General features: G+C 39.1%; 1 protein-coding gene across 1 annotated transcript in view; it reads right to left on the bottom strand.

Annotated features, from left to right (window-relative positions):
- The window catches only part of ADAM12 (ADAM metallopeptidase domain 12), a 169840-nt gene that overhangs the window by 73716 nt on the left and 70676 nt on the right, over positions 1 to 25448 (bottom strand). Inside the window, exon 4 of the mRNA XM_065746986.1 lies at positions 28 to 106. Within this exon, the coding sequence (XP_065603058.1) occupies positions 28 to 106 (79 nt within the window). The remainder of the gene's footprint in view (positions 1 to 27; positions 107 to 25448) is intronic.

Raw genomic sequence — 25448 nt, 5'->3', positions numbered from 1 at the left:
TCACCGAGCCACGCAGCACAGCCTTACCGTGTAATTGCGCGAGAGAACCACATCAGTACCATCTTTCAAATAATGTGTTTCTGTGAAGCTGCTGGCTAACAGGCCCCTGAAAAAAGAAAAAAAAACAAGAGAGCACACCAGTCATATTAAAGCCACATCACCTTGACTTTGTCCTTGAGCAGTTCCGTTGGAGAGAGCAATCAAAGGTGAACATTAACGACGCAGCGACTACCAGGGCTGTGCGTGGAGTAGGAATAAATATAGCTCTGAATACTGAAAGCTGCAGTGCAAGAGCACTTCCTTTGTTAGTTGTGAAAAGCATACAGGTTTCCAGACAGTTTTCTCTTCCAAATGAGGTCTGCGTGCAGCGCATCTCAGGATTGCGTCATTCAGGTGATTTTCACCATATCTCACTTTAAATCTAGACATAGGAGTGTTGTTAAGTAGTGGTTCGTTTTAGAAAAATAGTTTTCCTATGTTTCTTTACTACATAAAGTAATCATTCATCAATGCAACACAAAGACTAGGTGAGCGCTCAGTGAATGAAACAAACTTCTATTGACGCTGTAAAAACTCTTCAAAAATACAACAGAAGTCAGAGCACTGAGTTTATATTCCTCATCTGAAAAGGATATTCATAATGGAAATCTAACAAGTTGAAATAATGTCTCAGGAGATGGTGAAAGACCACGTGTGATGAGACATTCACCCTACCCTTCCCCTCCTGCCTTTGATGATGGTGTCAAGAATATTGACTTGCAGTGACAGACAAAAATGCCCAGAAAGGAGCGTGCATATGACACCTATGGAAAGATCCTTTCTGTAATAAACACATGGAACAGGGAAAGCTGCCTCTGCCTTGGTAACAGTCCTGCTATTGATCTGTTTTTCAGCTCTAAAGAGTTGAAATCTAAAAAGCATTTCTAATAAGCCAGAAGGAAGAACATGCATGCATGTTGACTCTTGGCATAGGCCTTAGGCTATGACACTGGAGTTTTGACAAACATCCTATTGAAATGCAAAAACACAGTATAGAAGAAACCAAAACTAAATGTCCTGAGAGACACCCGAGGTTGGAGGTGGATGGGGAACATCTGATGGAGCTGTGGGTGTCCCTGTTCACTGCAGGGCGTTGGACCAGATGACCTTTAAAGGTCCCTTCCAACTCAACCTTTTCTGTGGTTCTAAACATCACCACCACCCGTAGAGGTCTTAAGAGTTTAAGACTACCGAAAATCTTCAGCAAAAGTTTCCAAAAGTTCAGTTCCATTTCAAATATGCATTTCTCCTTTGTGATGGTCATTTGAACAAACCAGGCCCTCTTAAGATTGAAATTCCACTAATGTTGCACACATCTGTACGTGTACTATGAGTTCAGAAAACAGATAAGAAATATGCAGCAATACTGTGCACGAACAATGTGACTAGAACGTTCATGTTTAATTTTCATTATTCTAATTAAGTATTTGCATTATGTTAATATCCAGCAGCTCAGTCAAGATGATCAGGAGCTTAAGGATCTCGTTTTGCTAGGAACTGTACTGACACTTCTCTAATGGGAATATGTTTTAAAAGCTCATACCTTAAGGGAGAAGAAAAAAAAAGGTGAATTAAACACGATGAAGAGAGAGAAATATCAGCATAAAAACACGAAGATAGCAAGGCTTAACAGACACAGTAAGCACTCAAGCATAGATTCTCAGTTCAAGCTTTTCAGCTTGTGGGAAATACCAGCATATTAATGTATAATGAATAGTACAGTTCTGCAGCGTTTGGTGGGTTGTACAGGAACTGCTCTGGATCTCAGCCAGCCCCTGCACCCACAGCAGGATTTGGTTGCCTAACCATGCACCTAGCACCACTTTAGATGCTCTATACATTTCACCAAGCAGTCCAGGACACCTCAGCCAAGCTGTTCCAGATGGCACTTGGCACCCACACTTATCTCAGCCCTCGTGCCTGCAGCCTCTGGATGGCCTGCCTGGAATGAAGTGTGCTCTATCTACATTTTGTACTGCCACTCTCATTATCATAAAGAGCAGCTGCTTTCTTAATTATCATTATTATTTATATAACACCACTACAGGTTTTTCGCTTAGAGGACATTCAAATTTAATAAAGGCAGAAGGTAAATCCTGTTACTGCTGAAGCCAACAGTTCTGTTGTGCACTCTTTGGAAATGGGATTTCACATTGGCCACTAGAACAATTTTTATTTGATGGGACAAAATGCAGGCAAGGTATAGGGTAACAGATGTAGCATAAGGGCAGTGACTGAGCAATTAACTAACTTTGTGCTCTGCTATTTCCAAAGTGTTCAACAGCAGCAATGATAAAGGTGACCTTTCTGCTTACCCTTGGGCACAGGTGTATAAAATATTTCATAGGGTCATAGATTTTAATACCAAAAGAGAACGATGTGATCAGCAAGCTGACCTGTCACATTACATAGTTAATTTGACATGAATTAGCCTTCTGATGCAATGACTGTGATGGAACCAGACTGATCATTTCCTTACAGTACAGAGCCCTTATAGACCTCCCACGATGAAGAAGTTATGATGAAGCTGGTAAGTTTCTAACAGTTAATTACACTCAGTGTAAAAAGCAGTGCACGTTGTACCTCCTAGCTTAGCTTTGTCAGTGTTCAGTTTCCAACTACTGGGTCTCATCCCTTTGCTAAATGCTGTCTGTGAGTTTCTCATATGCTTCTTACTAAAGTGAAGAACAGGTGAAGAAACTCCTGGTCTTCCTGACATCAACCTCCCAATCAGGCAGGTTTCAGCAGGATGAATTCCCTACCTAGAACAATGGAAATGCCAACTGAACGTTAAGAATCCCCTGTGCAAGCAGTTAAAGGCTGGCAGGAACATGATGATAGAATCCCACTGTTTGCATAATCAAATAAAAATTGAGGAATATCTTCAGGTAGGAGCCAAAGAAGGAATTTATATCATGAAAACTTGAAGTACAGCTGAAGAGGCTTTTAAAGAAAATGAGATAGTTTTTTCAGGAGAAGGCATTAACACTCTTAGTTTAGTAACTAAGACATCATTACTAAGACATCTGTCTTACTTCCACATACAGAGCTAAAACAGGCTTGAGAGTGAGCCAGGGGAAAAGTATCTCTGTGTTTCGGAGGTTGGGGACCTATACAAGACATATCACCAGGGAGCTCAATGATTTCTAGCAGGGGAGAAAGCTGTTATCCCCACTTCCAGAAATGCCTGATGTCCTAAAAGCTCTATTGCAGAATAAGGATACAGCAATAGTACCCAGGGACAGGAAGTCATGTACTGGCTTTTCTTGAAGGGCTATCAAAACTAAGTGTAACAAGCACTCCAACTCCACTACCGAGTGTACATCACTTCACTTTGCAATTATGGCAATAGTGTTTAACATACTGAGCAACAAATTCAACATGTGTATCTACTCAGTAATTTAATTACCTCCCGCAAAAAAGATATGCAACGTAACAGATTGATTTACATTTCTGCTTCTGACCCACAGTAGAGGAGATTAATAAAGTAAAATAAATTAATTTAGATGGCAAGCTACTTAACCTAATTGGATCAATGTAATTCTGAAAGAGCAGGGATCAAAATAATATATCATAGTACAATTCATCACCATGTCTGGAGTCTCAAATGTTGCCAGCTACAATTCTCAGCAGTACCAGACAATTATCAGTTTTTTGCACTGCGTGAAGAGGCAGAAACAAATGTTATCAAGAATAGCAGTAACTACTGGATATGATTAAAAAAAATCAATTAAAGGAGCGCCACAACTTTCTAATTAATTTAAAAAAAAAAAAAGCAAAAGTATGAGTCTTGACTTAAAGGACTTAGTATTTAGTCACAGTGTTTGTCAGTATTGTGGATGTTTTCATGTTTTCAAGAGCTGAATTAACAAATAGAAGCTTTGGTGGCCCAGACAGGCTGGGTTTTCTCTCTCCCAATCTATGACAGACACAGTACAGCCTTTCTCATCCTCTGTAAGTCAGCACTAGGCTTACTTGCTGTGTTTGCCAAAATGATTTCAGGTGCCAAGCAGCTTTGCTAACCCAAACCTCAGGGAACACACTGAAGAATGTTTAAACTTCTAACCCTCACCTCTTCCATCACCAACCCAAGCAGAGTCTCGGGTGATTTGTTTGAGAAGGGGGGGAAATGCCCTGTTTTAAACACAGGAAACTCTTTACTGAATCCATTTAATAACAGACACAGTAATTTAACACATTGACTCTCACTTGTAAATGAAAAAAAACATTCTCCACTCTCCAGGCACCGATATATTATTTCCAAAGGTTATCATGATATTTCATCACCCAGGGAGTGTCAGAAAGATGGAGTCACCGAAGTTAGAGAAGGAAAATACATAGACAGCCTCCCTGGAAGCCAAGTGTCTCATAGTCCAAACTTGGTTCTCTCTCATTGAGCTTCCAATGTCAAAAGCAATGCTGATCCCACAACTTTCCAAGGGAGACAACTCTGTGTTCCAACAGATGTTACTGTCACGATACATTTCCTGACGTTTTCTAGTTTTTCCAAGTTAGACTTCTTTTACTCTCTGAAACAATTGCTTTTCCTCCTTGGTACATGTATCATTCAGATAGGTACAGATTATTATCACATCCTGCCTTAGCCATCCGTACGTCAAGCAAAGCATAACAGGCTATTAAAAAAGACAAGAAGTGTGTACTTCTCATACTAGTGCTACTCAGGAAAAACCTCAGCATTATCACAGTGGGAGCAGACACAAGATTTTCCTTTGGTGATATAGGAGAAATAAGGAGATGAAACTAAAGAGTAAATCTCTTTCCAGGAGCACCAAAGAACACAATTATTCCTCAATCTGTCTCCTAGGACGAAACTTCTTTGGTTGCCAGTTCTGTACCGGGACATCCACTGGTGATAGAGATGTAAGAGAAAGGCACCGACGTAAGTACCCAGCAAAATAGATCTAGGGGCAGCAGGCCCTGTCTCCCAAAGCTGCCTTATGAGACTGGACTGATTCAACAGCACTATTTTACAGATAGACAATGTGATGTCTGGACAGTCTGGTAAGTATTTCCTCAAAGCACTGTGTGATGCGTGGCTCACTGTCGCACATTTTAGAAGGAACACGTCTTGCTCTGGTATGGCACAGAACAAAAAGCTTGGCTTCTGCTTTAGAGGACAATCAGAGTCAGAGGAATAAGTTCAGGCTCTGTGAACCTGGTGAGTTTTAGAAAGCACTGTGTGCTTTTACACTTCTGAGGTTCATGCACTTAATTCCGCTTTTCTGCTTAAATTTGGTTTTGATTAACACCTAAATGTAGGTAGCACTACCACAGGAACTGGTGTTTCAGGAAAAACTTCAAGTATTCCTATGATGACTTAAATGGACAGTCAGCTGCTACTCTCTGGAAGCACTGATCGTATTAAGTCACCAGCAGCACAGGGCTGCCTCAAACCCAATGCTTCACTTCTCGCAGTCATGCTGCCTGCAGCTCACACATCTGACCTTTACTTATACTTGTTACTCTCACTCTTCCTTCTAAATGATGAAATGCCTGTTTTCCTCCCTGTCCAAGTACTGCCTCACTCTGTCATACAAATTCTTATTAGAAGCCCTCCTGCATTTTAAACCTTGCCTACAAAGGGGGGGAGGTGAGGAAAGGGAAACAAGATGAAATGTAGGGAAAAAAAAAAAAGTATTCTACTTCTCTGCCTACTGACACCAGCACACTCCATTAATTCTTCCTTGTCTCAATTCAGGTCATCTTGACCTTCATACTGGAATTAGTTATTCCTTCAATTGTTTTATTTCTTCAAAGGAATAAACACGTTTGTTAAGCCTGCTGCTTCTGCAGTGGTTATCTCAGTACAAGTGCCTCCTGATATTCACTATGGCAAGTGGCATTTTTCAGTTCTTCTTTCTCATTACAACACAACAAATGAGTGAAGCATGGGTAATGAGTTTCCCCATGCATAAGCACCTACCATCATCCTATTCGTAAAACCACCACATATTCTTTAAACGTGTCACATTCTCTCCCCTTGTTTAATTATCTTAAGTGACTTGAAATGCTTTTGGACATTTCCCCATTGAATGTTTCCACTTCATGATATCCTATCTGCTCTACTCCAGCATGTTGCCATAGAGGGACCGCAGTGTCATAACTGAGGAACCTGAGAGATTAAAAATCAAAGAGCTTCCTTAGTACAACAGTTCTGAAGAAAAGAGGGGAGCAAAATAAAACTATAATGGCCAGGAACTCAACCAAGCAGCCAAAGTTTCAATGTTAAGTCTACGGTAGTAGGCTCTGGCCTATTTGACTTCATCATTGGATAAACAACATGAGTTGGTCATATGCTACAATTGAAAAATAGGTCTTTGTACCTCTATGCAGTTCTTCTGATGCAGAAATTCATATAATCCTGTGCCCACCAGAGTCCACGTTAAAATCCCACTTGATCAACTCCAATACACTAGAGCAATATTTGACAGTTTTCAACATCTCTCTCACAGATTTTTCCTAGAAGAGCTCCTTGTGACAAATATTTTATATTACCTCCGTGAGCCTCTCTGTTCAGCAGCGTAATAGAAATCATGTTATCAGCTCAGCTGGGCAGCACGCCATGGAGAGCAAACCCCTTAGGTAAAGGCTCCAGAATACCACCAGCCACAAATCGCTGTCAGCTAAGGAGAGATGACAGGGCTTATTGGCTAACCGATTTCTGATGGAAAAATACAATTTTGTACATTTAGGGAAACGATGTAGTTTGGCTGCTTTAGAGATATTTTACTGTTAGCTGCACTGAGGAGCTTTAATTTAGAGTAATGGCAGTGCCTGCAAAGCCCTGAAGCAACATGCCAAAAGTTAAAGAATTATTCTGGAAGTCACTACTAAACTACTACATCTCTGAACTATCTGTGGCAAAGATCAAAAGTAATGTGCACTGCTACACTGCAGGTTGAACCCAAGCAAATTTACACAGCTCTGAGTACTCTGAATTGGCTTTGGCAAGACTAAAGACTAACACAGCTCTGATATTCTGGCTCCTGATCCACGGATCTAGATCTCAGATGACAATATTGTGGTTTCTTATGAAATGCATACTTCCTATTATTCTACTTCCACTAAAACCTGTACTAGATAAAGTAGAGGCCTTTATAACATGCTGATCTTGCACACAGAATACACCACTTGAATTATAGATTCAGGCAACGCCAGAAAAACTGTGGCTCAAAAGATTCACTAGAAAAAGTATCGGGACATTTCAGAAGTGTGTATAAATATATATAATTCACTATATATCACAAGTGGCAGACAAAGTATTTTAATGTGTTCTTTCATAATATCACAGTGCTGTCTTTCACAGAAAAATAAATTCTTTACAGTCCCCACGATGCTTCCAGGATGGCATATTTTCATAAACAGTAAGTTTGGAGATGCTGGGCTGGAAGGCTGTCAAAGTCAATTTGAAACGTTTCATTCAATTAAGTGTCACTGGTAGCCAAGTAAGATTATGCTGCTAAACAGATGTCATCGGGCAAATCATTTAACTATGCTTTCATCTGAATATTTCCAGAAAGGCACAGAAATCTGCTTAAAGCATCCAGAAAAAAGCTGTCCTAATGCAGCAATATTTTTAAATACGTAGATTTAAGAAACTGATTTAAAAAAATAAATCAGAACCTATTAAAAAGTCACTAGCAAGATGGGAACAGCACCACAGGAGTCCTGAAGGTTCTATGCAAGTATCTACAATGCCTCACTGCCTCTTTCACTAACTTCTTAAACTTCAGGATGAAGAGGGCAGAGATGTGCAAGGAAACCTTTGTGCAAAACCTATATTTTGGGCTCATGTTTACAATACAGTACACAGACTCACTTAAATGTAAGTAGGTGTAAAAGAAGAAAGATCACTGTGGATTGACACAGTATAATCCTATACTCCAACAGTGGCCAATACTGGAGAAGTAACACACGAAGAGGGCAAGCATGCTATGAGTCCCCAACATGCAGTGTGAGATCATAGTCTCCTGTTGACACTCTTCCAACCCAACTAACTCCTGCTGCCTTCTGGCTTCACTATTTCTTGCACAAAGGTGTAACTTCATGTTTTAAGAGACACTTCTGCTGGGAGCATACCTTCTGTTACCAGCCCTGAGGACTTGGGGCTGCTCCCGCCCTTACTGACCCATCCTCAGCCCCATCAGGGGCTGGTACACACACTGCAGGTGACCTTGGAAAAAACAGAGTGATTCTTAAAGCACTATTGAGTTATACTCTCATAGGATGCTGGCTCCTTTCCAACTACCTCTGCTACAATACACGAGTTGGAATTGGGATGAGGTAATTTGGGTGTTTGCAGAACCAAATCACTGGCCAGAATAATCAAGCTACTGGTAAGTCTATAGGGTGGAAGCTTATGAGAAAAAGAATGGAAGTTGAAATATTTATCTTTCCTCTTTCTTATTTTTTTAATTACTTTTCCTACAATCTTTGTATTTCACCTCTGCCACTCTTCACCATCTTTCCATTCTCCTCTGCTGTTCCCCACATCATTCCTCTGCAGTCCTCCTTTCATCTCCCCTTGCATACCACATTTTATATTGCACTGTTAATCAAGTAAGCAAGACATGTAAAAATCAACACAACCAAGTCATTATTTTTCATTAAACAAATCTCAAGCCCAGGGCTACTCTGACTCAGGCTTCACGGTCATGTTTTTTGAACAATAGCGAAAGAATGGACAGCAAAATCAGGACACCATTTTTAAGTTTAGAGCTTGCTTTTTTCCCCCCTCCAACCACACTATATATAAGGTAAGTATCAGATTAATGCCTTAGTAGCTTAGCAAGGCAAGTGGCTCACTAGGATTACAGCAGAGAAGCACAGGGACGCCCCTCCTTCCTGTTCCAACAGCGAGTCTACAACCAGAATCATGAAGAAGAAGAAGAAAAACAAAAGCAACCCACACCATTAGCTGTTTCTACTTCTACTTATTTAGGAAGAAATTAGCATCTATCAAATAATAACTTTTTGCTACAACAAAGGTGGTTGTTTTATTGTTGTTGCAGCCCAGCTTGCTTCTCACCCACACTGAGGTCTTCCCATTGCAGTAAATTTACTGAAGTTGCTAGCAGTGAGCTTGGGCAAAAGAAAGATCAGACACTATCTTTCAGCAGTTAAGACACAAAATTATAATTTTCTGTTCAATTCAAGGAAGTAATTAGTTTATGATAACATTTAACATTTAGTTGCTGACAGAGATATGGCACTTATCTTACATAAGTCATTTTAATTATTTCTACTAACCAAGACCTCAAAAATATTGTGTAGTTCAAGCTAACAATGCCTTTCCAGATATTTTTGGTTCTACTGTCATTTGAGAAATTGATGCCTAGAGCATCAGCATTTATCCAGCTCATTATAGATTTCATCCAAATGACTACAGATAATTAAAAGTATGCTTCAATTTTATTGTAATGTTTTCCTCTCTAACACTGCAAAGTAATTCTCTTGTTGCTTGGAGTTTTGGGAATTAATGTGGATTCACATCCCATAAAATAAAGATTTGAAGGATTAGACAATCTATTCCTACACAGAGACATAAGAGTCACACATGCAGAAATGCTACGTGGACGTAGGCACACGCAGAAGTATTTTGGGGCACTGTGCACACTGGCACACAAAAAATAGTTTTTAAAAGTGAACATTTATTTGCATTCAAAGCTTGAAACACTCAGGTAACCGCCCTTTGAAAATCAGTCTTTTCTAAGGTACTCAAAGTGGTCATATTAAATACAAATATATCAAAAGTATTTTATTTGCTAACTATATGAAATACAGGCACTTGGTGCTTCCTGATCTTATATCACACTGAATCATTCATACTTAAATAGGCAGATATGCACTACTACCACTGACAGGAGAGGAGGAATCTTGGCTGTGTTTATTTTGCTTTATTTTGTATAGTTGTGACTACCTTCACAGTGCCAGAGTGAAGAAACAGACCTCCTCTCAAGAAACTACACAACAGCATTCTGGACAACCACTCCGAGCTGAGCTTTAAGGGATATATTGAAAGTTGTAAAGCCCATTAGTAGACAACTAATTTACCCCAGTTTCATCTTCATTGAGAACTAGAGAGCTCCCATAATAAATGCCAGATTGCTTTGTAGATGTAAGCCATACATCTCCACACAGCCCTGAGTTAGCATTAATGTAAATGTTTTGTTCTACTATTCAAGCTGTGTCTGTCATTTCTACAACTGCTATGAGAATTGATAACCATGTTCATACAAAATTCATACGAAATACAGATATGTAAAAAAAAAAATGACTTGATCAGTTTGCAATAATTAATATGGCACTGACTATAATGGACAAAGGTATGAGGTGCTGCATACAGGAACATGCTTGATTCCAGGATCCTTACCAGTACTTCAGTTAAATAATGTCAGTTATGATGAATTTTCCTTGGCACACCTTTATCATCAAATGTTTTATGTTTTACAGGATTTTCAGGTTACTTTGAAAGTAAAATTACCCATGAATAGCAACGACATTAAAAAGCCATTACAGATACATGACTTTTAATGCCTCTGTAATAATACATATTCTGTTAAATCCGAGAGAAACTATTTAAGTCAGACACAGAAAAAATTGTGTTCTTAACACTAACATCCACAAGAAGCAGTGTTAACCAGGGCTCGGTTAGGGTATTTCAGTCTGAAGTAAGCAAAATGAAAAAAGCCATAATTAGTAGAATATGATGTAAATATTAGGAAATGGATCCATATTCTATAAAGGGCATTTTGCTCAAGACAGCTTAGGTTTCCTCCCACTCACAGAAAGAATTTGCAGCGAATAAGCCCTTGACTCATGGGGATATTTCACATGCAGATCTGGATTTTATGTAAATTATTTAAGCACGTTTTAGAAAGTCCAGGCAGCAACGCAAAACCATTCCCCTGCCTATGCACATCAGTCAAAGAAACAGCACTCATCACCAAGCAACACACGTGGGCAGGAGTTCTGCCAACAGCCTTCAGATTGAGCTGTGGCACTTACACCACAGTCAGAAAAGGCAAGATTCTGTTATTCTGTCCCTTATATTTGCCTCCTCTTGTGATCAGGTGGAGATGCACCTCGAACTGGGCTGTGCTTGTGGTACTCAAACCACTGCTCCCAGAAGTGAACTGAAGAAACCTAAACCCAAAGGTTGGGGAGCCATATATCAATGCCAGTCTATAGCTAAAAAGAAAAATGTTCAACCTTAATATCTGCAGTACCAAAATAAAGGTTAATCAATTAAATGAAAGAACAAGTTCTCTCGCTTTGCCTTGTTATTTCCAAATCATTCAGAATTATCTTCATTGTATTGTGTTAGACTTAAAACAAGCACACACCCCTCCATATTTTAGTGCTAGATAGTGTCAGGCAAAGCTATAAATTCCTCTTAAAAACAGAGAGGCAAAAAGACAAAACCCCAAGAGCAAGCCTTTCTGAAAGAGGTTTATGAAGGAGAGCTGTCATGTCACAGCAAGAGGCTCAAAGTAATCAATATGTCATTGTCTACTGCATTATAGAAACACACAAATATCTGTTTGCTTTTCTTGGAAGTTACTGAATTCTTACTCTTTAAGTTTATTTACATCCAAAAATAGATCTGACAGTTTATTGCTGAAAATAAACACTTTTAATACATGTTTTTATACAAGCCAATCTCTGCTATTAGGGCAATAGTGACACAGAAGCCATGACACTATTGAGTTTGATGAGAGATGTTAGGCCACGTTCCACTGCAGGAATGTGCAATAATGCTTCCAATAGCAAAAAGCAAGAGAAATTTTTATCAGTACCATGCCAGCTGCCCAAACAACGAAGCACACACTGAAGATGTGAGGCATTCAACTGCTTGTGTGTCTGTCTGCTACCCAAAGCAGGACAAATCTACAACAGCTGTGCTGGCAAAGGTTAAAGAGGAAGCCAGCAATACAGAGGGGATGCTTGCTGGGCTGTCAGGGAGAGCCAGATAACAAACACAAAAAGCTTTAACCCAGCTCCCTTAGGTGAGGGAACAGAAGACAATCAGGGCTACTAACAAAATAACAGGGAATTCAACAGTTTGGGAAACATGTAATGGTATATTGAGAGCCTCTAGAATTCTCATTTTAATTAGATCCTTGTCTGAAATAATGGAAAGCTTCTCAGCAACTAATGGCTGATGTGTTGATTGCAATAAATAAATAAATGAGCTAGTTGCAGATTAGACAGTGATATCAGTGATATCATAGTACAGTGCACTCAATCTAGCCACATTCTTCTTCACCCCCTAATTTTTGTCATCAGTCTGTTATTTTACCAAGTTGGAGGGCCATATTGTCTACAGCTATTCCCATGGCATTAGGAGGAAGGAGGCAGAACAGGATTGAGGTAACTGAAGTAAGCAGAGTATAGATGGCTGCAAGAATGTTGGCTTCTACAGTCTGCATGCCAACCTCAACAGTTCCAGGGTTGGTGGTTCAGCTTTTCAGAATGCTAACTAATGCAATAAAAGAAATAAAAGTAAAACAGATAAACACCCAACAAAGGAACAGCTACCAAAGTACGTCAAGTTTCTCTTCGCTGCTCGTGATTTTCTAGGCGTCACTAATGTTTTAAGACAATCTTCTACAGCTCTGAATGTTTTTCTTCAACACTTTGACTATTTTTTTTAATGAGCAGTAGTTGTTTTACTTAATTTTCACTGCACCTCCACTGCATTCATGTTTTAGCCTAATTTTCCACATGGGAGTCAGGCCCTGTACTTCAGTAATAAACCATATGTACTCTGCCACGGCTTTTAAGTAAAATGGGAGCATTATGAGAACCACTGTTATCATAACCCCACAATTTTCAGACACTGTTAATGAAATACCTCTACTTTATTCTGCCCTTCAAGGCCAAGCTGCTTAGCCCTTGCTTCCCCCTTGGTCTGCTCTAGTTTGTCATGCTCCAGAGGGGATGAGTACTCCAGCTGTACTTTGGAAAGCTCAACAGCTCATGATTTGCATGACCTTCTGGGACACACTCTATCCCTGTACTGTAATAGGCCAAAACAGATAAGCCTTGGTATGCAGCCCAAGATACTTGTTTTCTCAGCACTGGGAGCAACGAGGAAGTTTTCCTTGGAAGGCAGTCCTCAAGTTTCTTTACCCTTGATTTGAAAGATCTCTTCACTCTTAGACGAGTGCATCAAACTGATGAATGCAGACACTCAGGTTCATGAGTGTATTTTTTAAACACACCTAGAAAGTGCACAGGAATCAATATTTCATAAATATTTGTGCAAATTGGCAGAACCTCAATAACTCCAAATGAACTATGGTGATTCATATCAGTCTAAAAAGGTATGACAATAAAAAAAATAACACGCAGTAGAGAGTGAATCTTTGGATTAAAATCAGGCAGCAAACAAATGAATCTGAGTTTTGAATTAAAAGCAAGACAGTTATTGCAGTGTTTCAAAGAAGAAAAAAAAACATCACAGCACACTGGAATTCCAGAAATCTGCTCTCCTAAGAGGAATTTTTTCTTATCCTTTTTGACAGATGAGAGTCTCAAAGTACAGTGTCACTGAAGTAGGAGAGAAAGAGCAGATACAGAGACCCAAATCTGCCAAGATACAGGGAGAGCTGCCAAAAAGGCATTTAACAAGACCTGACCAGAGAGTCTTTGGCTTGTCTCAGCTTCCTGATGGTTAAAAGCTGGAAAGGCAGCAGAACCTCAGTAAGAATATTTTGGAAATCTAGGTGGCAGAAAAATTGAGAGAAGTGCGTTTGGAAAGGGGATGACACAGGCACACGAGTTTTACATGAGGCTGTGCCACTGGAAAGCTCGTTGTTATCTACAGACTAAAATAGATGTTTCTTTGATAGATTTTAAAAAAAATCTTCACGTAAACAAGAGATTGGGTTTGGCTGTGACTCTCCACAACATAAAGAGAAAGCTCCCTCTACACACCTCACTGAGGGTTTTTCCTGTTCACGTCTTTATTCTGATGGTCTAGAAAAAAAAAAAGTCTTAAAATTTCTGAGACGCAAATGGTGCCAGTATGAAAGTAATCACAAAATGTGCTACAAAAGCATCACTAAGAAAATGGTGACGTTTTGTATGTTTGTTTCTATTTGAAGAATTCCTATTGCCAACTACAGTTGGCTGCTGTCAGAGAGCGTTACCCCTAACAAGATCTCTAGAAACACACAATAAACATGATCTTAAAGTTTCCAATACTCCAGAACAATAGAAGGGTTGGGGACAGTGATATCACACTGCCAGCAGCTGTCATAAGTAGTATAGTTTCATCCAGTCATTGGCCTAACAACTGTCTTTTTCTTTTCTGTTTTGTGCTTCAGTGCCTCTTCAGCTGTCATAACAGATACATCAAGCAATATTACCCTCCCAACAATATCAGTCCAAATTACTTCTCAGACTATTCCTCTTCTGGCCTCTCAAGACATGAGCCTATTTTCTCAACTCCAGTCAGTGTAATAATGAAACTAATTCACTCTACGGTGAATCAGTGTATCTTGTCCATAAAGTGCCAAATTCAAGATGTCAAAGATGAACCTGAAAGGCAAATTCATGTAAAATGGCAAAATCATATCACTTATTGGCTAAGTCTCTATGGAAAACTTCCTAGCTACAGGATGAAAAATCTTTAGCTTTTGCTGTCTATACCAGGGTAACACAAAGACACTCTGCAATCCATACTGACCAATCACTTGTGCCTTTTTGTCCACCAGCAAAATTAAGATTGTGCCATGCTCTTTTCAAGCTCCTCTACTTCCCAATAATTGCCTGCTCCTAGATTCATAGATGTTAAGAATGTAAGAGCTTATAGGGAAATCCTCAAGAAAGCAACGTCTTGACAACTGTACAGATTTAAAACTGTCTACAAACAAGGCAACCTACATTGAAGCAGGAATCTATCATTCTAAAGGCATTGAAATTAGAGGAAATTCCCCTGTGCAACAAACTCATCACAGGTCAGCCTGCATTCTGATGTTTTTTGTCCCTGTGCAAACATCAATGCTTAGGAGCCCTGTTCCTTCACAAAGCCTCGATCCTATCACATATTTACCAGAAGGTGTCAGTGAAGAAGAAAGGCTGACAAATCCTCTCCCTTGCTGCATGCCTCTATGTTAAAAAGCAGGTATGCCACAGAGTGAATATTTTATTTCCACAGAGAAATTACTTCCCTCATTATAACATGCTAACTGCTCTGTGTGGCCCATTTCACACTTGGCTGCTGCAGATGATGCTACAGGTTGTGCAGTCACTTACTGACGCTTGAGATAAAAACCTGTCTGCTGGAGTCAAAACCCAAGCTGTCTTCATCAGGGTCAGTATCTCACTCAAAGCATACTTACAGCAAATCTGGCATATCTGTAGGCAGTAGTAGAATGGTGTAAGCTAGACAGGATTGAATTTAAGACACATCCAGAAACACATCATATCAGATAATACATAGGAGAGCTAAACTGTCTCTGTACAGAGGTGGGCATTCATCAAATATCCCAACAGTGAACTGAAGCCAAGAAAATGAAGTCTAGTCAATTTGAATCGCAGCGAAGAGTATTTTCATTTTTTCTCTTTTCCCTTTATTCTCCTGCCAATTGTGTGTATGGGGGCACAATTTCATTTTCCTGTTTTGAAAAAACATCTCCTCCTCTTCCCAAAGGGTAAAGCCTAACAAAACTAAATAAGAAACTGCAGAATCGTGGCTAGCATCCAACTGAGATTTCAGCACCCGTTTAAGCAGAAACACGTGCTCACTTCCAGCCTTCTTCCAAGAAGGTTTTAAGGACATGGCTGAAGCTTTTAAAGTGACTCAAAACGTTTAACAAAGAAATCATCTATCAGACATAAAGAGCCACAGAGAGTACGAGTTTTCAGTACACCTATGAGATGTGAGAGCATTACTTGGACTGCAGCAGCTACTGCATCCACACATCAGAGAAGACAGGAAAGCTCTGAATCCTCTGAGCAAGAAAGCCAAACATGAGAATATGACAAGTGTCACCCAACCTGTCACAAAGGAAACACGGTCAAGTCAGTCATTCTGTAGGCACAGGCTATGGAAAAAAAAAGTGCTTTTCATTTAAAAACAAACAAACACTTGGCTTCTCAATTCTTACAGCTTTACCTATTCTCTCCATATAATCATCTAGCACTATGCACCTAGCACTGGGCCCAAATGGATAAGGAATGTCCTCTGACTGCTTGTATCCTGCCTCCCAAGCACCAGCCAGGCCCTGAGTCGCTGAATGCCAGGCTGATGTGTCAACAGGATGAAAAACAATCACATCCAGTGGATATGAATGAACTATTTGGAGAAAATAGAAGAGAGAAGAAAAAAAAAAAACAACCACAAGATCCTAGAAGCCCTAGATTGAAAACTCAGCTTGCAATCTACTCAGGTTGTTCACAGGACTTTATAAACACCATAGAAATCAGCATGCTGCTTCTGCAGTCCTTTAATTTTCTGTCTTTTTCAGGTCAACCCCACGTGCTGCCCTACCCCATAGTCTGTGGTGGCAGTAATCTCTGTAACGTTCAGGCTCTCCAGCATCTTAAGCCAAGTACTGCAGAGCAGTAATAGAAATTGTGGTACTGTACAAGAGAGGATCGTTATCCTATGTAAATGGTCCAAACATTTCTCTGAGGAGCGAGTGGTTACACAACTTCCAGTTTACAAGTATCTCTTCAATGTGGTCTCCTGAATGTTCATAGCCAGTTCAAGCCAACCTCTATGACTTACTAAACACCCAACAGCAGCCGGTTCCCTATTTCTTACTGTTTTGTGCTGTAAAGTCAGTATCTCAAGCTTCAGTAACATTTGGCATAATATCCGAACTGTGTGTGGGTTTGTAAAGTGCTGAGCCACTACAAACTGAATTAGAACATCATCTGATAACAGAGTCTTCAATATAAGCACGAGAAAAGAAAGAAACAGAACAAGACTGGTGAGAAAGGCCTTTAGTCTAACTGCAACAGACTGAGGCAGTTGCTCATGCTTGGTGAAGGCTTTAGTACAGGCACCAATCCATCAATGGAAAAAGGAATATGTCATATATTCCTTTTTCCATTGATAAATATATATAAAAAAGTATAAAGAGCTGCTGACAGACTTTCATTTATGGGACTGTACTACAATCATATCTCACTGTATGAAGGTGGATGAGTTTTGCTGTTTTACCTGAAGACTGTTCAGGAAATCAAAGAGTACGTCTTTTGGCATGACACTCTGTCCTTGCTGAGGCTTGGATACGCAGGGAAGTGCTATGGTAGACTTAACCTTTCTATACCTTACAAGAATAACTATTTATCCATTTATCTTAAAACATGCACAGAAGTTTCCTTACAACAAAGGAAAGAAAAAATAGTAGACATGATATTTAAAGGTCAACTAGATGAGGAACGTCTGAAATAATACTTGAGAATAGTCAGTAATGAGGGAGACAAGAGGGGAAAAACAAGCAGATAAGAACACTGGAATTACTCTGACATCTTCAGAAGCTCTCTTCCTATGTCCTATTCCTCAGTTTTCTCATCTGTGGAATGGACTCCTGCTCTCACATCTCAATCCTGCATATGAGACATCGTTACCTGCAGGTCTTTGTTTATATCACATAGCCCTGAGGAGCCTGCTGCCAGAAAACATACAGTTTCCTGCTACACATTGTGAAGAGTTTCAAATCCAGGATCATCAGACTTCTAATGCAAGATATTAAAGAGAAATAAAAGTCCTAATTAAAATATAATCATCCTCTGGACGTAACATCAAAAGAGGGGAAAAAATACCTACTAAAAAGGTAGAAGCAAGAACCTTATGTGGTCAGATGAGGAAGTCAGCACAGCAAATCTAAGAGAGTATAGGGCACTGGACTGCAGTAGACAGTGCCATCACAGATATAATGATGGAATGCTCCAGTCAAGAGAAAAGGGACACGAGCACTTATACACTATAGAGCTACAAGCAACACAGAGCTGATGACACAGCATTACACGTGATTCTGACAACGTAGAACTCTAGCCAAGTTGTTACCCTGATTACTACCTAATATAAATACTCAGCATAGTTTCTGTTAAGTCTTCAGTAAAGAAAAGAGTCTATGACTATTGCATGTACTTCAATAAATGATCTGAACTGTACTACCAGGTAAGAGAAAAGACAGTTACTGGAAGAAAGTAAAACACTTCAATGAACGCAATTGCAAGAGACCTAATGAATGAATTTGAACATATTCACTGCTATATAAAATACACATATTTTTATTCTTGATTCATTTTAAGATTGTATCAATGCCTTTACCACTACCTTTCCAATGGAACTTCAGTGTAACCTTTTAGACATTTGTCTTCAAACTAACATGATGTTCTCCTGTAAGGTATTCATGCTGCAGTACCATTAGACAACCTTCAACCTCTACGATACTCTATTAAAATACTTAGTAATCATTACCTTCAAAAGACATCATTTGTGCAGTAAAATAAGAAGTGCCAGTAGTAAATGGCCTCTGTCTTTTTCTGAGTCACAGCAAAACTCCAAATGCTCATCAATAAAGATTACCATTACATCTTCATTCTTATCCATCACCCTGATCCTGGTCCCACTTAGTTGAAAGACAAAATTCAGATTCACAGGATGAGTTACAAGTGAATAACTACCATCTGTAGCTTTTGTATAAATATTTTTTGAAAGGGGAGTCTTTCAAACCACTTATTTTCAGAGAAGATTCTCAAATTAATTCTAAGTTTTAAAATCAATTCAATGGTTAAATGAGAAATTTCTGCATTACCAGCTAAAATATGTTAAACTCATAACTCCTCTTGCCTATCTTAGCATTGCAATGCAGTTTTTAACATGTGTTAAGAATCGTACCCTGTTCTTTGGAGGACTTCCAAGTCATTTGTAAGGTGCAGACATTCAGTACAAAGGAAAAGCAGACAGACCTTGATTCTGACGTTCTTTAATGGCTATTTCTCCAGCTCCAAACTGTGCAATGATTCTACAGAAAGACACTTTGTCTCTTCTTATACTTACAGACTTTGTGATCTTATCATCTTGGGTGTATCCTGCCAAAGAGACTTCTTCAACTTCCTATTGTACTGTGCCTCATACATCCCACACTTTATTCTGCTCAGCTGAATTTCAGCCTTTCTTCTGCACACGTATTCGCTATTGTGTCTATCTGAATGGTACCCATTTGCTTCCCATATTAAGAAGCTGAGATTTTTTATAAGGGAACGTGTGATGAAAGTTCTGTGACTGATTCCAAGGGGCTCAGAGTTTGACCAACTGCTGAATATAACTTAAAACCCTAAATCTTGTAAGGTCTCGTTCAACAGGTACAGGTAAATAATAGCAACTGTATTTCAGATCAAAACAAGAAAGCAATTGATATGTCTAATTCAACTGGCAAAAACAATTTTGATAGGCCTACATTAAATCCTGTTTAATATCTAAGCCTTCAATAATTTAAGATCATATCTTTTCAGATCATTTTTTAAAGTAGCATCACAGATGCTTCCATCTGTTTTATTTTTGTACCAGGGCATACTACATTTCTAACTGCCCTTCCTTTTTTTTTCCTCCATTATCAGATGGCTGTAGAAGGTGCTGAACCAAGGGCTACTTCCAACTCACCTATCCCCCTTTACAAAACAATATAATAGCATTACGCCTGCAGGGCTTTCATTGCGAGCAGTTCTCCCTATCAAGAATGTAAGAGCTTAACCCAGATTCAGGCAGAATGCCACTGAACTAGCATTTCAAAAACTCTGAGACCTATAAAACAATTATAACCAAAAGGACATTTTGTAACTGAATCCGTCAGCATTGTTTGAGGAAAACAGGTCACACTGAACAGACCTGATTTCATTCTTTGATATGATTTTGTGTTTGCTTTTATAGAGATGATTACACGGTTTAAACTGTTGTAAAGCATTTGACCTGGTTGTAAAGCATTTGCACTGACTAGAGATCCATATTCAACACATACTAATTGAAACAGGGATTAGAGAAGCAGAAAAACTCAAAAAAACTACTGTCAAAGAATGTTCTTCTTGTGTTCTGGGAAGACTCTACCAGAAGATATGAATTAGCTCACTGGGAACATTGGGGAGTGACACAGCAGCCCCTCTAGCACAGCCACAACTGAGCATCATCCATGGAACAAATAAAAGGTCGGATGGAAGAACGACTGCATTGGACATCATGTCCTATATGCACCTGAGTGTAAATACCCAACACGGAGGTGGAAGAATACATTATTACTATTGGAACTAAGAATGAGGAGGTCAGACAGGATAGCATTTCAAGGTGAAAAAGTTTGTTAGAAATGAATGTTGCAGGATGAGTTAGGAGCTGTGGATGAAGGACACTCTGGCCCTTGTTACTGCTCCCACACAGGTGATGGGCAGCACCTTTAGGTTTTGTGGAGTACTTATGACTCTACAGAGTGACAAAAGATTAAAAAATAAAACTTTTAAGAGTGATAGCTCAACTTCTACGTCATAGCAGATCTTCTGAAGACTATGAATTTCTTAATCAGAAGATACATAAATGAGGAGCTTTGCTTGCAAGAGGCCTGGTGACTTCTAGTCAGAAGTCTCCTGCCTCTATGGGTGACCCCTCTCTATTCCTGTATTCACCTTGACTGTAATCGCTAACACCCATTATGTTATTGTGATGCAGAGTAAAATATGCTGAGGAAAAGCTGATTCCTTAAACACACACCTATAGGTATGTAAATAAATATTTATTTGAATTGAACTGTGGTCTGAAAATGTATTTAGTCAGCTTCATTGGATGCTTTGGCACAGACTTAATGCAAATTCTCAACAAACACCATTTTTTGTTTGGATAAACAAGTCGGACAATGCCTTTCAAATGAGCAAGTAGCAGATAACAGCATTCAGAGTGCACAGTGACTGTGCAGGAAGGAAGGATATTCCAGTTTAATGAGATACTGCAGACCATGAGACGTGGCACTCATCAAAATAGCATTTTTCTGACACAAGGCTTCCCAGATTAAAGAATATGGAATAACTACAATCTGTACAAACAAAAATCTAATCCATTTCTCCGAGTTGATTGAATTTACTTTCTATCTGGCATATAATCCACGTTAGCCAACATCACCCATACTGAAAATAGGGATGGTGCTTTTCAGGAAAAACTACAAAAATGCTTATTTTCAACGACATTTGGTCTGATAGTTAATGTCCTGTCTGGGTTTTGAAATATTTTAAAATCACTGATCTTTGTTGCAACACCACACCATCGCAGAATTCACTAACGAGCAAGTGTAACACCACAACACGATGGAAAATGCAGCAATAATAGCAGAAAAACAGAGTCCTAGGTTGCAGTAAGTGAGTGAGGATATGCACAAATGCAACAGCTGTAAATATGAGGGGGGGGGGCTTACCTTCAGGAGGCCTCAGGTAGGCAGGAATCTCCAACAAGACATCCTTGCCTCCCCTGCCAACCCTGAAATGAGGGCTGGGAAGGGGTGGATCCTGGTTCCAGCCCTTCTGGTCACTCAGGTACATTGCATGCAGCTGAGCTCCCCTGGGTTGGCCCTGCCTTCCCACCTGTGCTCCATCACTGCTTCAGGATGTGACTGAGCATTTCTGCTATAAGCAAGTTAAGTTAAAAAAAAAAAACCAACAAAAAAACCCACGAAAATATCTCTATGCCATTCAAGTAAGATGAAATCAGTAGTTTTTACTAAATACGATTGAACTTGACAATTTCATGTACTGTCCTGGTATTTTACCTTCCCTCTTCCAGAATTCACCCTTTCCAAAAGTTTCCCCTTGAGTACATGATTTTTTACTTCACTTTTTATTTCATCAGCTAATAATCAAATTCTTAATACCAATGCCAAATAGGTTTCACAGGAAGAAAGATCAAAACAACTTCCATATGCTCCATTATTCCTGTTCCTTGACCCTTACCAGCTGACAGAATGAATTAAAAATCCAAACATTTGAAGGCAACTACAAATGTAACTAGAAGTATCTAATAGAAGACCCAAAATTTAATATAATAACCCATTTACTGCGAAAAGAAATCTGAGGACGGGCAGATGCAGCCACTGTTTTCAGTGGCCCTTTCAGAGAGACATTTGCCATCTGGTTTGTTGAGGTAAAAGGAGTTGAGAGAAAAAGCCAAGACCTCTCTTTGAATGTTAAATGAGTTGTTTCTGCTGGAGAGTAGATATTAAACTTAAACTGCGTTCGTAGAGGGTTCTTTCTCTTCCTTTAAACTGCCATTCAATTGTTAATACACTATTCAATTACAAGTAATGCAGCCTATATGAGAAAATCCAACGAAACTACAACGCTTATAAGTTAAAAGCAAAGGCATCATATGCTGGCAATGAATTTCAATTTTTATTGCAAGGTATGTATGCTTCCCCTTTTCCAATGTTCACTTTCAATTCTGTAAACTATTTTTTTACTTTTCATGTATATTTATGAATATACTATTACTGCCAAATTCCTAGCTTAGCTATCCTTGCGGAGCTTAATACATATTCAAAAGTCACAGCTGTGACTAGGAGGAGATGAATATTTTTGTGGAAACCAATTTTTCTCACACATCAAAATGTATTTCTTTAATTTATTGTCACATGCTTGTTAAACCATATTTTAGATTCTTTCCCTAATGCATACTTACACAGAATACGCATTGAAGTTTAGAAGACTCCTACAATTGCAGTCAGTTCTTGCTTAAAGAAAGATATCCTTCAATTATGAAATACTGTGGTAAAACACTGGTGCTTAATAGGAACACATGGAAAACCAACAAAACTCTGAAACTGTGTTAACACACAGAGTATTAATGACTCTCCTACAATATCTGTGACAGCTATTATGGCTGCTCTCAGACATTACTAATTGAGCAACTCAGTAATAAGTATAAAGGATGACAACTGAAACAGATTTAACTCATGATAAAAATCCCTCTGTATGCTACAGAATTTACTTCTGCTTTATAAATTTTGGGAAAGGCTGTCTCCAGAAAAGAAGAATGGGAGATTTACTCCTTATCATTCAGTCTTAACCGAACAAATGATTTTTTAAATCTTGATTTCACAGAAAAATGTGACTGTTGGGATAGCTGTAAATGTCTGATATGTGATGCTACTCAGAGGAAGAGCGAAACAGTATTACTCCCTTTGGCAACAATCCCACATAAAGGGGAGATATAAGGAAGGCTCCAAAGGATTGAGTAGTTCTGTGGAATATGGATAGTAATCTTCTTTAAAATCACATCTAAATGTTTAAAATTTCAGTAAAAACTAGGTTTGGGTCTATAACAAAATGGAAATTTTCAGGTGGCCTTTGCCATAACTACTTCTTAGTAGTGCTTTGATATTGCAGAAGGAACAAACAGGACTAGTGAAGCCAGCTGAAGCATGTCACTTAAAATAGTGCCTAAGTTAGTTCCCATCCATGGCTGTCCTCAAAATCTGGGTTACTGTGGTGCAACTACTACCGTGCTTTAAGCCCTAGGATGGAACAAGAAAAATAAAAAAATAAAAAAAGAGTGTTAATTAGGCAATGTGAATGACCAGGAGAGAGCTGGCAAATAGATGGACTACATGAAACCCCTTCTGTCTGCACCAGATGAGCCTTCAGCTAGGGCATCTAAAACACACATTTCTTTTCCTAGCCTGGACAAACTCAAAGTACAGTAATTGCTAAGTTATAACAAGAAACGCAAAGAATAAAGCATCTGGCATTAAAGTACACTCAGTTCTGAAAACCAATATATATGTAATGTTTCTGCATACTTTGCACATTTATAATGAAACGGCACTATCTCTAGAGCAAGGATTTTCCCAATATCATTTTCATCTGGTGAGCAAGCCAGAGTTTGTTAACCATCTGCATATGTGCAGTATAGATTTTAAAAGTAATTATTTTTATGGCATTCCAAATTGCTATTGCATAAAATAGCATATATTTTTCAGCTAAACAGCCGGAGGTTACGTAAGCCATAAAATACCATTTCGTATTCCTTTTCAGTTTAGCTGTTTTGCAACTAGAAATTGTACGTATGTTTTGTCTCAAAGAAATGCAAACTCTTGGATCGAAGCTTCCTCCCTGGTGACATTAACTGAAGGAAGAGTATTTGGTGATTAATTTTCATGCTTTTTGTACTGCACGCGGGATGATGTCCACTGTTACCAAAATGTACAAAGGTCTAATTCAGATGGAAGTTATTCAGGTGGGGTTTGGTGGGGCAAGGGGCTTTATACATGACTCTTTTCTCTTTCTACCTGTTCCTACTGAATGAACACCACTGAAAACTACTCATTTACAAAGGCAAAATGTAATGTCTGCAACACCCGCCCAACGCTAACCATGGGCTGTGGGTTTGTTGTTTGCTTTATGGCTTGGGAACGCTTCTGTTTTGTGTGAGAGAAGAGGATTTGGCCTAAAACCTTCCACTGTATAATTTGGGAATTAGCTAAGTTAGAAATACCCTCAGTTTCTGAAATATTTACAAATCCAAATAAAACACAGAAGAATTGCAACCGAATAAAAAAGACTTGATTTCAAACGGCAACTTTCAGCAGGCAGATTCACAAAGACAATATGATTAAAGCTGTAGTTAAATCTTCATGACAAAACCTCCACTGAGTTCAGTCTAACGTGCATTTAAAATGTTCACGTATCAAATACAGAGTGATTTCTCTTCAGGACAGCCCCATCCAACCAAAGCAGCTGCTCAGTGCTCTCCCAGGCCGCTGAGCTGCACAACCACGAGGACGAGCTCCTCTTGAAAAGATCTCTGCAATTGTTTGAAAGGTCAGAATTAGACTGCTTACCTCAAAAACCACTGAAAAGAAGACGTTTTACTGAAGGCTCTTATTTTATTTTTACTCTGTTTTCTTTTGGAGAAGAGCGTGGCTGGCAGTAAAATCCACAGGATTCAGACAAGGTTAGTGTAGGCTTCTGATAAGTGAGCCTTGCAAAATGCTACACTTTTTTGCCTTGGGCAAACAAGTTTTTTTTCTGGTGGGTAAACAACAATATCATCCTCCTAACATGTGTAAATTCTATTTCTTCATGCACAAATTCCATAATTATTTTTCAGGCTTAGATAAATAGCATGAACTCAATATTATGCATGGTCCTCCCCTGTAATGAATAAATTTGCTTTAGAAAGTCTGCAGCCCTAATAACATAAAAAGGAAGGAGACAAGGAAAGCAGAGGAACTGCTTCAGCACAGCGATTGTAAACAAGGTTTAAAAAAAAATTAAAAAGCAGAAAACCCCAAAGTGTATTCGAAGTTTGATGATGGCACCCAAATGAAACTGTTCTACATGTAACACCTTCAGACAGCTGTAAATCTGATCTACAGCAGTAACGACTGCAGCAG

Source organism: Cyrtonyx montezumae, unplaced genomic scaffold (genome assembly GCF_038088225.1).
Source record: "Cyrtonyx montezumae isolate F1298 unplaced genomic scaffold, pur_monq_1.0 scaffold_4, whole genome shotgun sequence".
Taxonomy (NCBI): Eukaryota; Metazoa; Chordata; class Aves; order Galliformes; family Odontophoridae; genus Cyrtonyx; species Cyrtonyx montezumae.
Note: the sequence above shows the minus strand (reverse complement) of the source record. Positions and strands in the feature narration are given on the sequence as shown.